The sequence below is a fragment of the Lottia gigantea genome (assembly GCF_000327385.1).
Source record: "Lottia gigantea unplaced genomic scaffold LOTGIsca_17, whole genome shotgun sequence".
NCBI lineage: Eukaryota > Metazoa > Mollusca > Gastropoda > Lottiidae > Lottia > Lottia gigantea.
This window is the reverse complement of record NW_008708133.1, coordinates 1,409,563-1,424,656: the sequence shown is the minus strand read 5'-3', so window position 1 is coordinate 1,424,656 and position 15,094 is coordinate 1,409,563. Positions and strand designations below refer to the sequence as shown.

General features: G+C 33.5%; 2 protein-coding genes across 2 annotated transcripts; one reads left to right on the top strand and one right to left on the bottom strand.

Annotated features, from left to right (window-relative positions):
- Positions 1-4,078: 4,078 nt before the first annotated feature.
- Positions 4,079-9,739, bottom strand: LOTGIDRAFT_213398 (hypothetical protein). Its single transcript, XM_009051661.1, has 5 exons — positions 9,726-9,739; positions 6,157-6,360; positions 5,634-5,797; positions 5,202-5,450; positions 4,079-4,907 (listed from the first exon to the last, which is right to left on the bottom strand). Exons 2-5 carry the CDS (start codon positions 6,234-6,236, stop codon positions 4,489-4,491), a joined length of 912 nt encoding a protein of 303 aa, XP_009049909.1. The 5' UTR covers positions 6,237-6,360; positions 9,726-9,739; the 3' UTR covers positions 4,079-4,488.
- A 232-nt stretch (positions 9,740-9,971) lies between these two features.
- Positions 9,972-14,155, top strand: LOTGIDRAFT_186799 (hypothetical protein). Its single transcript, XM_009051660.1, has 4 exons — positions 9,972-10,056; positions 13,093-13,133; positions 13,375-13,502; positions 13,814-14,155. Exons 1-4 carry the CDS (start codon positions 10,026-10,028, stop codon positions 13,902-13,904), a joined length of 291 nt encoding a protein of 96 aa, XP_009049908.1. The 5' UTR covers positions 9,972-10,025; the 3' UTR covers positions 13,905-14,155.
- The last annotated feature ends 939 nt before the right edge of the window (positions 14,156-15,094 follow it).

Sequence of the window (15,094 nt, the reverse complement as noted above, 5' to 3'; positions counted from 1 at the left end):
TGTAAATATATCCAAAGAGAGTGGATCCCAGTATCAAAATAGACAATATTTTCTTCACACAGTTTAACCATTTTGTGCCTCAATGCGAAATTCTCCTCAAAAATGTATCATTCGAGGATAATATAAAGACGAGATTATTCATTAAAATGAAGGATGAACTACATGGTTATTGGTTTTAAAAGTTTTGATAAAGCTACAACCTCATAAATTTCATAAGATTGATCAAATTGTTAAAGTGAAATAAATGTCAACACTATAGCTTTCTCTAACTGTAAATACAACATTAAAGTTAGAAATGTCAACACTAGCTTACTCTAACTGCAAATATGACATTAATAGAATTAAATATGTCAACACTAGCTTTCTATAACTGTAAATATAACATTAATAAAGTGAAATAAATGTCAACACTATAGCTTTCTCTAACTGTAAATACAACATTAAAGTTAGAAATGTCAACACTAGCTTACTCTAACTGCAAATATTACATTAATAGAATTAAATATGTCAACACTAGCTTTCTATAACTGTAAATATAACATTAATAAAGTGAAATAAATGTCAACACTATAGCTTTCTCTAACTGTAAATACAACATTAAAGTTAGAAATGTCAACACTAGCTTACTCTAACTGCAAATATGACATTAATAGAATTAAATATGTCAACACTAGCTTTCTATAACTGTAAATATAACATTAATAGAGTTAAATAAATGTCAACACCAGTTGTCTTATAATATAACATTAATAGAGTTAGATTTGTTAACACTAGCTTTCTGTAACTCTAAAGACAACATTATTAGAGTAAGAAAAGTTAACACTAGCTTTCTCTAACTGTAAATATAACATTAATAAAGTTTAATGAATATCAACACTAACTTTCTCTAACTGTAAATATGACATAAATAGAGTTAGATATGTGAACACTAGCTTTCTCTAACTGTAAATACAACATTATTAGAGTTAGATAAGTTAACACTAGCTTTCTCTAACTGTAAATATAACATTAACAAAGTTTAATGAATATCAACACTAACTTTCTCTAACTGTAAATATGACATAAATAGAGTTAGATATGTGAACACTAGCTTTCTCTAACTGTAAATACAACATTATTAGAGTTAGATAAGTTAACACTAGCTTTCTCTAACTGTAAATATAACATTAATAAAGTTTAATGAATATCAACACTAACTTTCTCTAACTGTAAATAAAACATAAAAAGAGTTACATATGTCAACACTAGCTTTCTTTAACTGTAAATATATCCAAAGAGAGTGGATCCCAGTATCAAAATAGACAATATTTTCTTCACACAGTTTAACCATTTTGTGCCTCAATGCGAAATTCTCCTAAAAAATGTATCATTCGAGGATAATATAAAGACGAGATTATTCATTATAATGAAGGATGAACTACATGGTTATTGGTTTTAAAAGTTTTGATAAAGCTACAACCTCATAAATTTCATAAGATTGTTCAAATTGTAGTTGGTCGGTTTGTACAATTTTTATAGATTCGGTCGATTTGTCCCATTTTGTAAATGATAAGCAAACGGCCACTTACGATATCATCTAACTGCAAACAAACTGGATCGCCATCTCTACCAAATCTCAAAACTAAAACAATGTCCTCTGTAGATTTTATAACTTCATCAACTTCATTTTTATTAAAAAGCTTCTTCAAAACATAACTCATTTCTCTTGCGACTCTCCCTTTCACTTTGTGTGTATGTATAGCTGTGTTCTTCCAAACAATAGTTTTGCGGTAAGGTTGTTATGTTATCGCAATCGTCTTTACAATCGCGTCTTTATCAAGTTCAAGTCGACCACGGAAAATTTATACAAGGTATTTCGACCAATTTTTTTAGTCGACCACGTAAAATTATATTTATATTAAACAATCGCTATTTGTTTGCGCTCAATTTCTGGTAAAATTTGGCTATACTTTAAGCTAAAATGTATTACACAGTCAAGTAACCTAATTTCGTGCTAACCTATTTTTCGTGCGTCTCCGGGAATGATTAATAATTGACATGTGCGACATCGCGCGACCTCCGCATTTGTTGTTTTGATAAACATGGGTTATCTGTACAATTTCAGCCACTAGAATGAATCCAGTAATGGCGGATTTCAGTTAGGTTACACCACTGTATATTTATAATCCCAATCTAGCTGTAATGCTAGAATGTAGTCAAATGAACAAAGTCACGTGATAAACTAGCGGATTCCGTGTCAGCAGAAAAATTCTATCGAACACAAGGGGCCATATTCTTATGTTGTTTCAATGACTTTTAGCAATAGATCATAAAATCATTATATTTTGAAGGAATTGTCATATACTCTGTGATATATAGAAAAGACATATATATATAGAAATAGTACGAGTAAAATTCCTAGTTTGAGATATTTTTGCAGGAATAATGCAGTGGTGTAACCTATTTTCGTGGATATAAGGATTCAACACCAAATTTCGTCAAAGTTAAAAAAACGAAGAAAAAAAATTTTATGTCTTAGATGTTTCCTCAGATATTCTTCAAAATAATACAAATTGGTTTCTTTCCATTTTCTTTATGAATCCTTCACTTTGACCATATTTCATGAGCAACCAACTCGGCAACGGCGGCAGAATGCGTCACCTATTTTCGTGTACAATGTTTGATCTATAAATAAGTCGAAAAAAACACGTTGTATGGATACCGGGTGGTATAATTAACTTCTCTTAGTATTTATCTTTAATATCAATTCATTATACCTAGAGACAATTCCTTCAAAGAACCACGATTTAAAAAAAAAATAGAGACTGACAAAATATGATACGTAGCGTGATTTATTGCTAAAAGTCACTGAAACAACATAAGAATATGGTCCACTTTGTGTTCCATAGAAATTTTCTGCTGAGACATAATCCGCTAGTTGATCACGTGACTTCATTCGTTGGAATATATTCTAGCAGACGACACTTGGAATTCCGATTACCGTTTGGGATTATAAGGAAATTCGGCCGATAAAAAATGGTGACGTTTGGTAATAAGTGAAATCCGCCATTTTGTATTTGTCAAAATATACATTAATACAGTTTACCTTGCTTGAAAATACTGGATTCATTCTACTAGCCGATATTGTAGAGATAACCCATGTTTATTAAAACAAACTAATGCGGAGGTCGCGCAAGGTCGCTCATGTAAATTATTAATCCTTTCCGGAAATCCACGAATAATAGGTTTCCACGAAATTAGGTTACTCGACTGTGCAGTTTTCGTACATTTCTAGTACTTCTGAAGACAATTTACATCTTTCAAGAATCAAGACCGGCGCCTCCGTCCCTTTAAAATTCAGTGGTAGTAAGTGCGCTTCCCTCACACCGGTGAAATTAAAATGAAATGAAATGAATGGAGTGTTACGCCCTACTATTCTGCACCATATGTGCTAATGAATATGAAGCAATGCCATGCATGGTACAATGAGGAAAAATTTGCCCGGACAGTGGCATAAGCCTGCTGTTTTTTTTATTTCCCTCTTAAGACTGGTGCTCCTGTCCCTATAAAATTGAGTGGAAGTAACTCAAATAAATCAGCTCCCCTCACACCATTGTGAAATTCAAATGAAATGAATGGAGTATTACGTTCTACTATTCTGCACCATATGGGCTAATGAAGACGGAGCAATGCCTTGCATTAGCCCGCTTTTTTTTATTTCCATTTCGCGAGATCTTTAATTTGCAAAGCTTGTAGAACACAGGCCTCAGTTTTTGTCCCATCTGAACGACTAGATGCTTTTTCGATGTCAGCCCCTCTTACCTGCATCACTGACAGGGGGAAATTGGGTTGAAAAATCCAAAGGTTTCATGCAAGAAAATGTCTAACTCATTGAGCCACCCCGGATACGACACCATAGTGATCATCACTTGTATTGGGTTGTAACAAAGAATAGTGATCATAGATTTCGAACTCAACTTACATGCAACTAATAGAGCACTCACACCATATTGTGTATGCTGAAATCTACCAGATATTGCGAGATCATAACTTTAGTTGCTAGGTCTAATAGGATGCAAATTATTCAAATGTTGATTTTGCATGTTTAAAATTTAGATATATTTTACACACACAACTCATGGGTTTCAGAATACTGAACAAGGCTTACTGTAAGTAACCTTTAAGATATGAACATTTTCTTGAAATATATAAAGATATGGCTATTTATTGATTTTGATTATCATCTTCTTCACTAATGCAAATTAAGTCAATAATTTTTTCCTCGACACATTACGGATTATGTTTATTCATTCAACATCCCTATGTAAAGGTGAGCAACCTTTAAATATCATAGATACAACACCCAAAAGACAGATGTACAACTAATCTTTCATAAAACCAGCTTTATATTTTACTTTTAGCTGGAAAAAAACTGACATGTTAACTTTGCCTTTGTGCATCATGGTTGCAAAAGCGACTGAATATTTCTATTGGAAAAAGAAAAATGTTCTAAAATGTAAGTCTGTACACAGCAGATGGTTTACCACGAGGTTTTTTAATATCATATTCAATAGGTTTTTTTGGAGGGTTGATTTTTCTTCCATGATAGCCATCTTTTTTCTGATAATAACCACTATTAGGACGTTTCCCAAACCATCTATTTCTACCTGCAGATCCAATAGGTTTTTTAGCTTGACCCACATTAGATACACGACCTACAGTAGCAACACAATTTACTGATATTACCATTTCACGTTTTGATGGCATGGCAATTATTGACTGTTCTGGTAATTGTCTTATGATTTGTCCACAACTTCCTGCAGCACGAGATACTCTACCACCTAGTCCAGCATATCTCTCTATATTATGAACAATGGTACCAATAGGAAGGGCACCAACAGGATAAGCATTTCCATCTACTGGTTTGACTGAAATGAAAACATAGCTAATTATTTTACACCAATATTATTTCTTGGTTTTAAACGGTACATATATTCATAAAAAAATTGGTTTTCTCTTTATAATGAGGTGATTTACTATCAGGAAATTTTGTTCTTTTGCCTTCTTGGTATGAAGAGAAGTGAATTCATCAAAAAAATTGTTAAAAGGTTTCTAAGAGTTAAAATGTATCAAAGAGTTACTGTCAACATTCAAAATGTGATCAATTACAAATTGAAGGTTTTTTTAAAATAAAATAATGATATTTGAAATATTTGATATACCTATAACACCAGATAGTTTATTAGTTGATTCAATAAGGTCTCCTGCCTTCATATTTTCCGAAGCAAGAATATATCGAGCTTTCTCTCCACATGCCACAACAGCAATATCAGCTGTACGACATGGATCATATCTCACAGCTAATACTTTCTCTACTAATGTACTACCATCTTCTTTACCATGTCTCTTAAAATCAATTTGTCTTAAACGTTGTTTATGTCCTCCACCATGACCATGAACAGCAATAGCACCTACAATTAGTTACAAACAATGGCAACCATATTTTCTTCAATACACAATTAATTCATTATTAAATCTGTAAGCAACGTCTGAAAATACATTGTGAAGCTTACACCTGATCAAGTATCACCCTGCCACAGACCGGCCACACCCTGCTATACATGTTGCAAAGTTTCAACTAAAACCATTCTTACCATCAGGTCCCCTTCCACCAGTTTTATGTAACCTAACAGGATGTAACGAATATTTCTTTATTTTTACTTGAGGGTTAACATATCTAACACTGATAGTTGAAGTAGGTGGGGTTAACCTGGAACCTCTCTTATACTGTTTAAATTTACTACCATATGCTTTGAACCTTAATAAAACAAAATACAAACTAAAGCAGGCAGAATGTTACTGAAGGAAGAACGTTACTGAAGCAGTGTGTATCCAACTGATTACATCCATCATATAATTACATACAACATTTGTAGTTCAAAAACTTGATTTACTCAAGACACATTCTACTTTTTCACTAGGAAGAAATATGACTATGAAATATATAAACATAATATAAGAAATATGAGTTGATTTTTCAGTAACACTTATTGCTTCCAATGGTTCCATTCCTATTTCCTGCTTGAAAGTTTCTGTTATTCCATAAACAATTGGTCCTTGATCACTATCACAAATAGTGAAATATCATTTCAAAATTCAAACCCCAGAATAACTCACCTTTGAGTAACCACACATGGATTTTCAATCTTTAATAACCCAAAACTTTTAACCAAATTATTAATCATAGATGCTGCCATAACTATTTTATCACTTTCACAGGTAGGCTACCTACTCAATACCGTACATATATCTTTCTTAAATGAACTTATATAATCTTTCTTTTGGTTGAAATAACATAGTTCGATTTATCTATAACTTTATCTAATAAGTTAAAAAGAAAATAAGTCAAAATTCAAATTGTATACTGTCATTTAAATTTCCATAAAACTGAGACTAGTTTTTCTGTCTCTACACCAACTTTCAAAATAGCTATTATGGAGGCTGGAAGTAATTCTATGGGAATAGACAATAATAATTACGGCAGAGGATATTCGCCAACCCGGGTGGCAAACATTTATTCGCCACCCTCATTTTTTTTTGCCACCCGTTTTTAAAACTTTAATTTCTCTGAAGACTGACATTATTAGCTGTTAAGGCTATAGCGTTACATGCATTATAATGTTTTTTTAAGTTCATTAGAAACGCTTATTTGCAATTCCTTTCAAGAAAATGTACGAAAATAACACCTACTTATAATTGATAATCGCTGTCCCATTGGATGGCTATTTATAGTCAACCGGTGTTAAGTCAATTTGGTCACCACTTTTTTGAATCATTTCTATGAAATTTAGTCTCAATATTTATGTCACCTACAAACCTCGCGTGGCTCTGCATTTTTTTTTTTTTTTTTGAGGCCCGGAAGCATTTTTTCTTGACATTTTCCGGCGGATTTAAGGATTTTTTATATAGTGTGTAGGAGATCCCACCCTTTTAAGATTTTTAGAATCGGATTCCCAAAAACGCGAATTCCCGACATTCCCTATTAGTTTAAGAAAGCTGGAGCAAAAGCTGAGGGTGGTAAAAAAGACTTTAGGGTGGTTAACAAGACTTTAGGGTGGTTAACAAGAATTGTCGGTGGTAAACAATATGTGAGGTTGGTGAACAAGCGCTGGAAGTGGTAAACAAGAACTGCGGGTGGTGAACAGGAACGGAGGGTGGTAAACTAGACCTACGAGTGGTAAAGAAAGACCGAGGGTGGTAAACAAGAGCTGAGGACAGTAAATAAGATTTTTGGGTAGTAAACGGGAGCTGGGTTAATGAATAACATCTAGGGTGGTAAAAGAGAGCCGAGAGTGGTTAACAAAATTCGAGAGTGGTTAACAACAACAAGAGCTTCGGCTGGTGAAGAAGAGCTTAAGGTGGTAAACAAAAACCGAGGGTAGCGAACAAGAGCTGACGGTGGTAAACAAGAATAGGTTGGTAAACAAGAATTGTGGCTGTTAAACTAGACCTACGGGTGGTAAACAACAGCTAGGGTGGTAAAAATAACCCAGGGTGGTGAACAAAAGCTAAGGGTGGTAAACAAGAGCTGGGGATGGTGAACAACAACTAAGTAGGTGAACAAGAGCTTAGGGTGATAAACACGAATTGTCGGTGTTACACAAGTATTGTGGGTGGTGAACAAGACCTGGGGGTGGTGAACAACAGCTATGTTAATGAAACAAGAGCTGAGTGTGGTAAACAAGAATTATGAGTGGTAAACAAGTGTTGAGGGTGGTAAACAAGTATCGAGGGTGGTAAACAACAGCTAGGTTAATGAAAAACAACTAGGGTGGTAACAAAGAGTTGGGGTGGTAAACACAAACTAAAGGTGGTATACAAGAAATGATGGCGGTGAACAACAGGTAGGGTGGTGAACAAGAGCTGAGGGTGGTTACCAAGAACCCAGGGTGGTGAACAGGAGCTTGGTTTGTTAAACAAAAACCGAGGGTAGTGAACAACTACTAGGACCGTGAACAAGAGCTTATGGTGGACAAGAGTTTAGGGTGGTAAATAAGAATTGTGGGTGGTTAACGGGAACAAGTATTTTGGATGGTAAACAAGAGCTGGGGTGGTAAACAGGAATTGTTGGTGGTTAACAAGAACTTACTTCCTTCAGCTCTTGTTTACCATCCCCAATTCTTGTTTACCACCCTTACACATTACTTACCACCCGTTAGTATTGTGTATTACCGTACGCCTTATTACCACCCGTCAGTATGGTTTATTATCGTACGCCTTATTACCACCCTTGCACATTTACTTACCACCTGTCAGTATGGTTTATTATCGTACGCCTTATTACCACCCTTACACATTACTTACCACCCGTCAGTATTGTGTATTACCGTACGCCTTATTACCACCCTTACACATTACTTACCACCCGTCAGTATGGTTTATTATCGTACGCCTTATTACCACCCGTACACATTACTTACCACTCGTCAGTATTGTGGATTATCGTACGCCTTATTATACCTTAAACCTTCTTACTTCAAATACATATTTCCACCCACCCCAATGCAGTGTATTTACCACCCACATACATTACTTACACATTCGCGATGGCTCCAACCATGGATTGATATTCTTTGGATTTTTCAACTCGATTTCCCCTTGTCGATGTTTGGGATCGGAGAGGCTTACTTGGAAAATACGTCTAGGATAAATGTGACACAATTTGGACACGTGCCTGCTTTGTCTTTTTTTTTACCATTTACACATCTTCATCAACCTTTTTTTTACTTACGTAAAGATCCCCCAACAGTTGGAAATCGAAAATAAGAGTAGGCTAATGTCGCTGTCCTGACAAAATTTCACTCATTGCACACTGCATGGCGTTTGCCCATCCTCAGAAGCCCATACAGGTGCAGAAATAGGACATAAAACTTTATTTTACTTCATTTTTTTTTTCTACGGATTTCTTATACAAACGTATGATGCTAAATTTCATAGCAACACTATCAGGACCATTTGAGATGTATGCTAATTTGGTGTAAACAAAATGGCGGAATTTCTACTTTCGTTTCATTGCAAGAAATTCAATTTATATTAACACGATCTTGTCTGAACCTGACAAAATCCATTACAAATTACTCAGAGTTGACTAATATGTCACTGAAAGAAACAATTATATCAAAAAGGCTGACATTTCATGAATTTTTAGAGATTTTTTCTGCCACCCGGATGGCAAATAGTCAAATAAATGGACGTGGACCTGGGTGGCGAATATCCACGGCCAATAATTACACTGGTGTAACCTATATTTGTGCATTTAAGGATTCAACACCAAATTTAGCAGCTGATGAACTTTTCACATGAGGAAGTACAGTAAAGTAACCTAATTTCGTGCATCTCCGCAAATAATTTACAGGTGCAAATCGCTTGACCTTCGCATTTGCTTGTTTTGATAAACATGGGTTATTTGTACAATGTCAGCTAGCCTGATGAATCTAGTAGTTTCAAGCAAGGTAAAATGTAGAATATCTGAGGAAACATCTGAGACATAAAAAAGAAATTCTGTATTTTTAAATTTGATGAAATTCGGTGTTGAATCCTTATATGCACGAAAATAGGTTACACCAGAGAGTATATACTCTCTGGTTACACCACTGTATATCAACCAAGTTAGCAAGTCTTTCATTCATAGCAATATCCATGAAAGAAGATTAATTTGATTTATTTGATAAAGTAACGATAGTCACCTTCACTTTTTCATGGGCGCAGCCATCTTGCCTTGCAGTCATGAGTAGCTTTTTGTATAAATAAGTAAAAAGAAATAATCTGCAATATAAAATAGTTCCATTTTTTAAATTATTTTTGTTTATTTTGTTTTAATTGAATTAAAAACATATTTGACAAATTTCGGTTGATTGAGGTGCGAAAAATTTTGAGAGGGAGATAAATTCAACAGGTAGTTAATAACTGGTCCCTTTTCAGAACAATATTAAAACGAAAGGAAAACAAATTTGATGTTCTGAGCCGAAGAAATTGATCAATCTAAAATGGCTTCTTCAATTGAAAGCTATATAAACAGTATCCTTTGTAATTAAAAAAAGAAGCATTGCCTAGCCAATAAGATTTATAAGATTTGCTTTCAAGATGAACAGTAATTACCTACCCTAAACTACCGTACTTTAGATTAGTAGGGTAGTAGTTACTGTGTGAGCTTTGAGTTTGAAATTGAAGTGAATTTTTTTCTCTCATTTCATATAAACATTCAAAATTAAATTTTCAACTTTATTGTATTGTCTTAGAATGTCTTTGGCTTCGTAGAAATATAAGGTTTAGTGATTTTGAATTTAAAATAGACATAATTTCCTGCCAGAAGGAAAATTCATGTGAAAATAACCTACTTTTCAGACTGAAAATCTCTGTAAAATCATGTTCACAAATAATAATTTTTTCAGTGGTTGACATTTTCATCAATCCAAAGGTAATCCAAGATTCTCAGTAGTCAGTATATGCTGACTGTAACACCACTGCCTTTGCAAATCTGTTTTATAAATGAAAATATGCTGTTAATTTAAGTTAATTTGATTATTGGCTATTTTAAAAAAGTACCGTAGTAAAGTATTATTAGAGGCTGGTATTTCAATTATTATAGTATGAAAATAATGGGTTAATTGATTTCCAGTGAACTTGTAGAGTTTTTCACGTGCATAAATCTTATCCCAAAAAATGATTTTTAAATCAGAGCTCTAGGCATTTATCAAACCAAAAACAACCAGAGCCACTCGTGGCACAGAGTGGGACTTTGCAAATGTAGCAATTTGCTAAAGACCCTGAAAAAATCAACCATCGACGATAATTATGTCAAGCGCAAGAACATTTTTTTTTAGAAGATTTTAATACCGGAAGTAGACGTCAGACCTCACAAATGAAAGTTTCAGCAGATAGCCAAGGTCAATGACCTTTGATCTTGTAAAGGAGAAGGTCTAAAAAGGTCAAGATAAAGAGATATACGTCATCAAATTTTCTAATTGCACACGACTATAAAACCGGAAGTTGACATAGGACAGCAAATATAAAAGTATAAATAGATAGCCAATGCCAATGACGTTTTATCCTACAAAGGTCAAGGTCAACAAAGGTCAAGGTCAAAAATTGAAAATTTTGAATTTTCAAAACCTGTTCCTTTTTTTGAACTATGAAGCGGAAACAACCGAACTTCTAAGACAAAGTGGCTTAAAACATGAGATAATTGTATGCAAAGTTCCATTTTGAACAAACGTATACTTTGCGAGTTATGCTCCTGGCCAAAAATGTCAGTAATGAGTAATATAACCCAGATGTGCCACGCCCATCTTAATTTTTTTTGCATAGAGTAATTGATATTCAAATTGTTATGTGTGTTTTAAATTTCAAGCTTCTACATTATTCAGGTCAAAAGATATAGGTCAACAAATGTCAACAAAGGTCAAAATCGAAAAATGAAAATATGCAAATGTTAAAACCAGTTCCTTTTTTGGAACTATAAAGCTGAAACAACTGAGCTGTTAACACAAACTGGCCAAAAGGATGAGGTTATTGTGTGCAAAGTCCCCTTTTTAACAAACGTATCCTATGCGAGTTATGCCCCAGCCCCAAAATGTAAACAATTAGTAATTCAACCCGGATGTGCCACGCCCAGACCAATTTTTTTGTCATAGGTTAATTCATATTCGAAGTGTCTAGTTATATTCCAAATATCAAGGTTCTACATCAAATAGATCATAAGATATACATACACCAGGCTCAAAAAGTCGCAAATATTGTAAAAAAAAAAACTCAAATTTGAAAAAATCACGAATTTCAATTTCGCTTTAAAAAAACGATTGTTATATATCTATGTAAAGTGCATGAGAAGCACATTAGGAAACCTAAAAAATTTACCCTCTAGGTTAATTAGGTCACGTGCTAGAGCAGTCCAAAGTTGCGAATTTGGCTTTTTACGGATAGCTATTAAACCGGAAGTACATGTCGGAGGTCAAAGTATCAAATGATAGCCAAGGTCAATGACCTTTGACCGTATGAAGGTCAAGGTCAACAAAGGTCAAGGTCAGGAGAAATATGCTTTCAAACTTTGAAAAAATTCAACTGGAAGTTGCGAAATTGCAAAAACAAAATTCAAAAATCGGCTCGCAACGTTTTGTGAACATTAGACAGCAGATTACATCGACACCAAATTTATGCAGATTTAGTTTATCCCTAAGGACTTATTTCTATTTTAAGAAAAATTAGAAAATCAAGATGGCGGCCAAAGTATTACTTTCAGTCTGGATTTTACATTCTTCGTTTTTTTGTATTAGCATTTACTTACGACCTGCATATATTCTGTTGACCTATTTCATTTACACCGGAAGTTATTCGACCGGAAGTAGATTGTACTTTCAATTGATTCCACCTTCAAAACCGGAAGTGACGTCAAAACTCTGACTGTATCATATCATTGACTTTATTGATGTCTCTTTGCATTTTAAATTTCAGATCAATCGATGCAAAAACAAAAAAGTTGCAAAAAAATTGCAAAATTCAATCGAAAAAAGTTTGCGACAAATTTTCGAATTTCGTAATTTTTCAAGTGCTATCTGATCAGAAACTACAGCCAGATTTTAAAAATGAAAACCCGAAGAAAATCGATGCAAAAATGCGCCTTCCAGAGCCAATTTACGAGTTTTTGCACTGTGGCACTCAAGGTTTTGCAAAAATGTTCCAATTCATATTCATTAAAAACGTTGCCACTGCAGAAGGTTTACACATGTAGAAATGTTGATGTAGCTATTGAAGCCTGGGCTGTGTGCCCTGTGGAAATTTCAAAAAAAAAAAAAAAAAAAAAAAAAAAAGAATTGACATTTCGATAACAAACTGGGACTTTGCTGAAAGCTGAGTTCTTAGAATACCATGGCCCACTTATTTGGAGCTAATATTTTAATTCATAGGAACATGAAAAATATTATTAAATTTAAACAGTACTCCTCTAGAGTTGGACAGTGAGTTCTGGTATCGATAGATTCCCTGGGTTTTTTTATCAATCTGTAAACTTTCTAATGCCTAGGAAATTCTCAAAGTTTTCCTCAACTCAAAATTTAGAAATGGTTTCAGTTGTAACTTCAGATGGAAGAATTATTGTGGTATGAGAAATCTACTTTTAAAATTAAAACTAGTTGTTAATGAGCAGTGCACAGAGAAAGCATTTAAAGTCATGACTGACATGATGTTAGGGATCGTTTTATTAATGACAAACCCTATTTTTATTCTTCATTACATATTAATATACTTTTTTTTTTTTATGAAAGGCTGTATGTATTTGGATGAGGATGATGTGAGTTTAAGCAGTAAGCTGTATTTAATTGTATGGTTTTTGGATTTCAGGGAACATTAAAGGGTTTTGATCAGACCATTAATTTGATATTAGATGAAAGTCATGAAAGAGTTTATAGTGGTGGTCAAGGTGTAGAACAAGTTATTTTAGGTTTATATATAATCAGAGGAGATAACATGTAAGTCAGTTGATCTAATCCACATGTTTTCTTTCATTAAATTTTGTTTAAAATGTCAATGTCAAGCATAATTTTTCAATTTGCTAATTAACTGAAAGCAACCTTATCAACTGTATGAAATACAATGTAATTATTATCACAGTCTTGAGGTTGGTCAAACAATATCGCTAATAAAACTTAAGATACCAATACAAAAAGTTTAGTTTTCAATGAAAAACATTAAAGCATTTATTTTCACAATTATGTGATTAAGATGTGTCATTAATGTTATATAAGCAAAAATGTAAAGCAATATGTTTTATTTATTTTAGAGCTGTTATTGGTGAAATAGATGATGATACAGATCAGGGACTGGACTTTCAAAATATCAAAGCTGAACCATTAAATTCCGTTGTTCATTGATGAAATTGGATGCCATTTAGGAAGTGTATGTATAATAAGTGTAAATATCCATGACTTTTATAACAGGAGAAATGTTATAGATTTAGTGTCTTAAAGATATTGCTCATTAGTAACTATAAAATGTTGTGTGAGCTAACCTTCATTGGGATGCAGTATATTGAGAGTGAACTATATCCTGTTCATCTGATTCATTCAAGTCAACGGAATCATCTTTCTTGTATATTTAGCATTAAATTCAACTTTTTTATGTCAAATGTTTCTTTTTCTTGAGATTAGAAAGTAAGCAAGCTTATTCTTTAGCGAACATTTTTTATCCCTCCTTGTACTACAGTATAGTTCAGATGGGACAATAAACCGAGGCCCCGTGTGCTACAGGCTGTGCACGTTAAAGATCCCTCGACAGTTGGAAATCGAAAAAGAGCAGGCTAATGCCGCTTGTCCTGGCAAAATTTCTCTCATTGCACCCTGCATGGCATTGCCCGTCTTCATTAGCCCACATGGTGCAGAAAAGTAGGACGTAAAACTCCATTCATTTCATTTCATTTCATTTTGTACTATAGTATAGTCCAATTGTGTCCATGTTGTTGGCAGATTGTGACAGAATAACACCAGATTTGAATTAAAAAAAAAGAACAAAGTACAATTTTGAGTCATTTTAATAGCAAGAAAGATGTATTTATATTACATTGAAATATTTTAAGTGATTAACATCTATAATACAAAAAGCACCGAGACAGAACATCACAAATATCTACAGTTCAATTATGTCCATGTGAAATTTTTAAGCAAGAACATACTACTAAAATCATTTCTCATTAACTATTTAGAACTGCACTAAAAGCAAAGGAAACTAAGGTACTAATCTGAATTAAACAAAACAAAACTGATCTACAATATTGTATGTCTTCTCTAATTATATTGGCCACAAATTCATAAAGCACTAAGTAATGAGCAAATATTCTAGTATCTTGGGAATCCCTTATTTAAATCATATTAAAAAAAAACTCATCTTAAAACAACATGCCACAGACATAAAGATCACTTAACGTAATATTTTACAAATAGAATTATATCCGGTTATAAACATTTATTTCGGGATTAACTATTCCAAACACAGAAAAGTGTTGTATTTTCATATTTTTACGCTTATTTGTGACCAGTGCCTTTTAGCAAATTCTTAACATACGTAC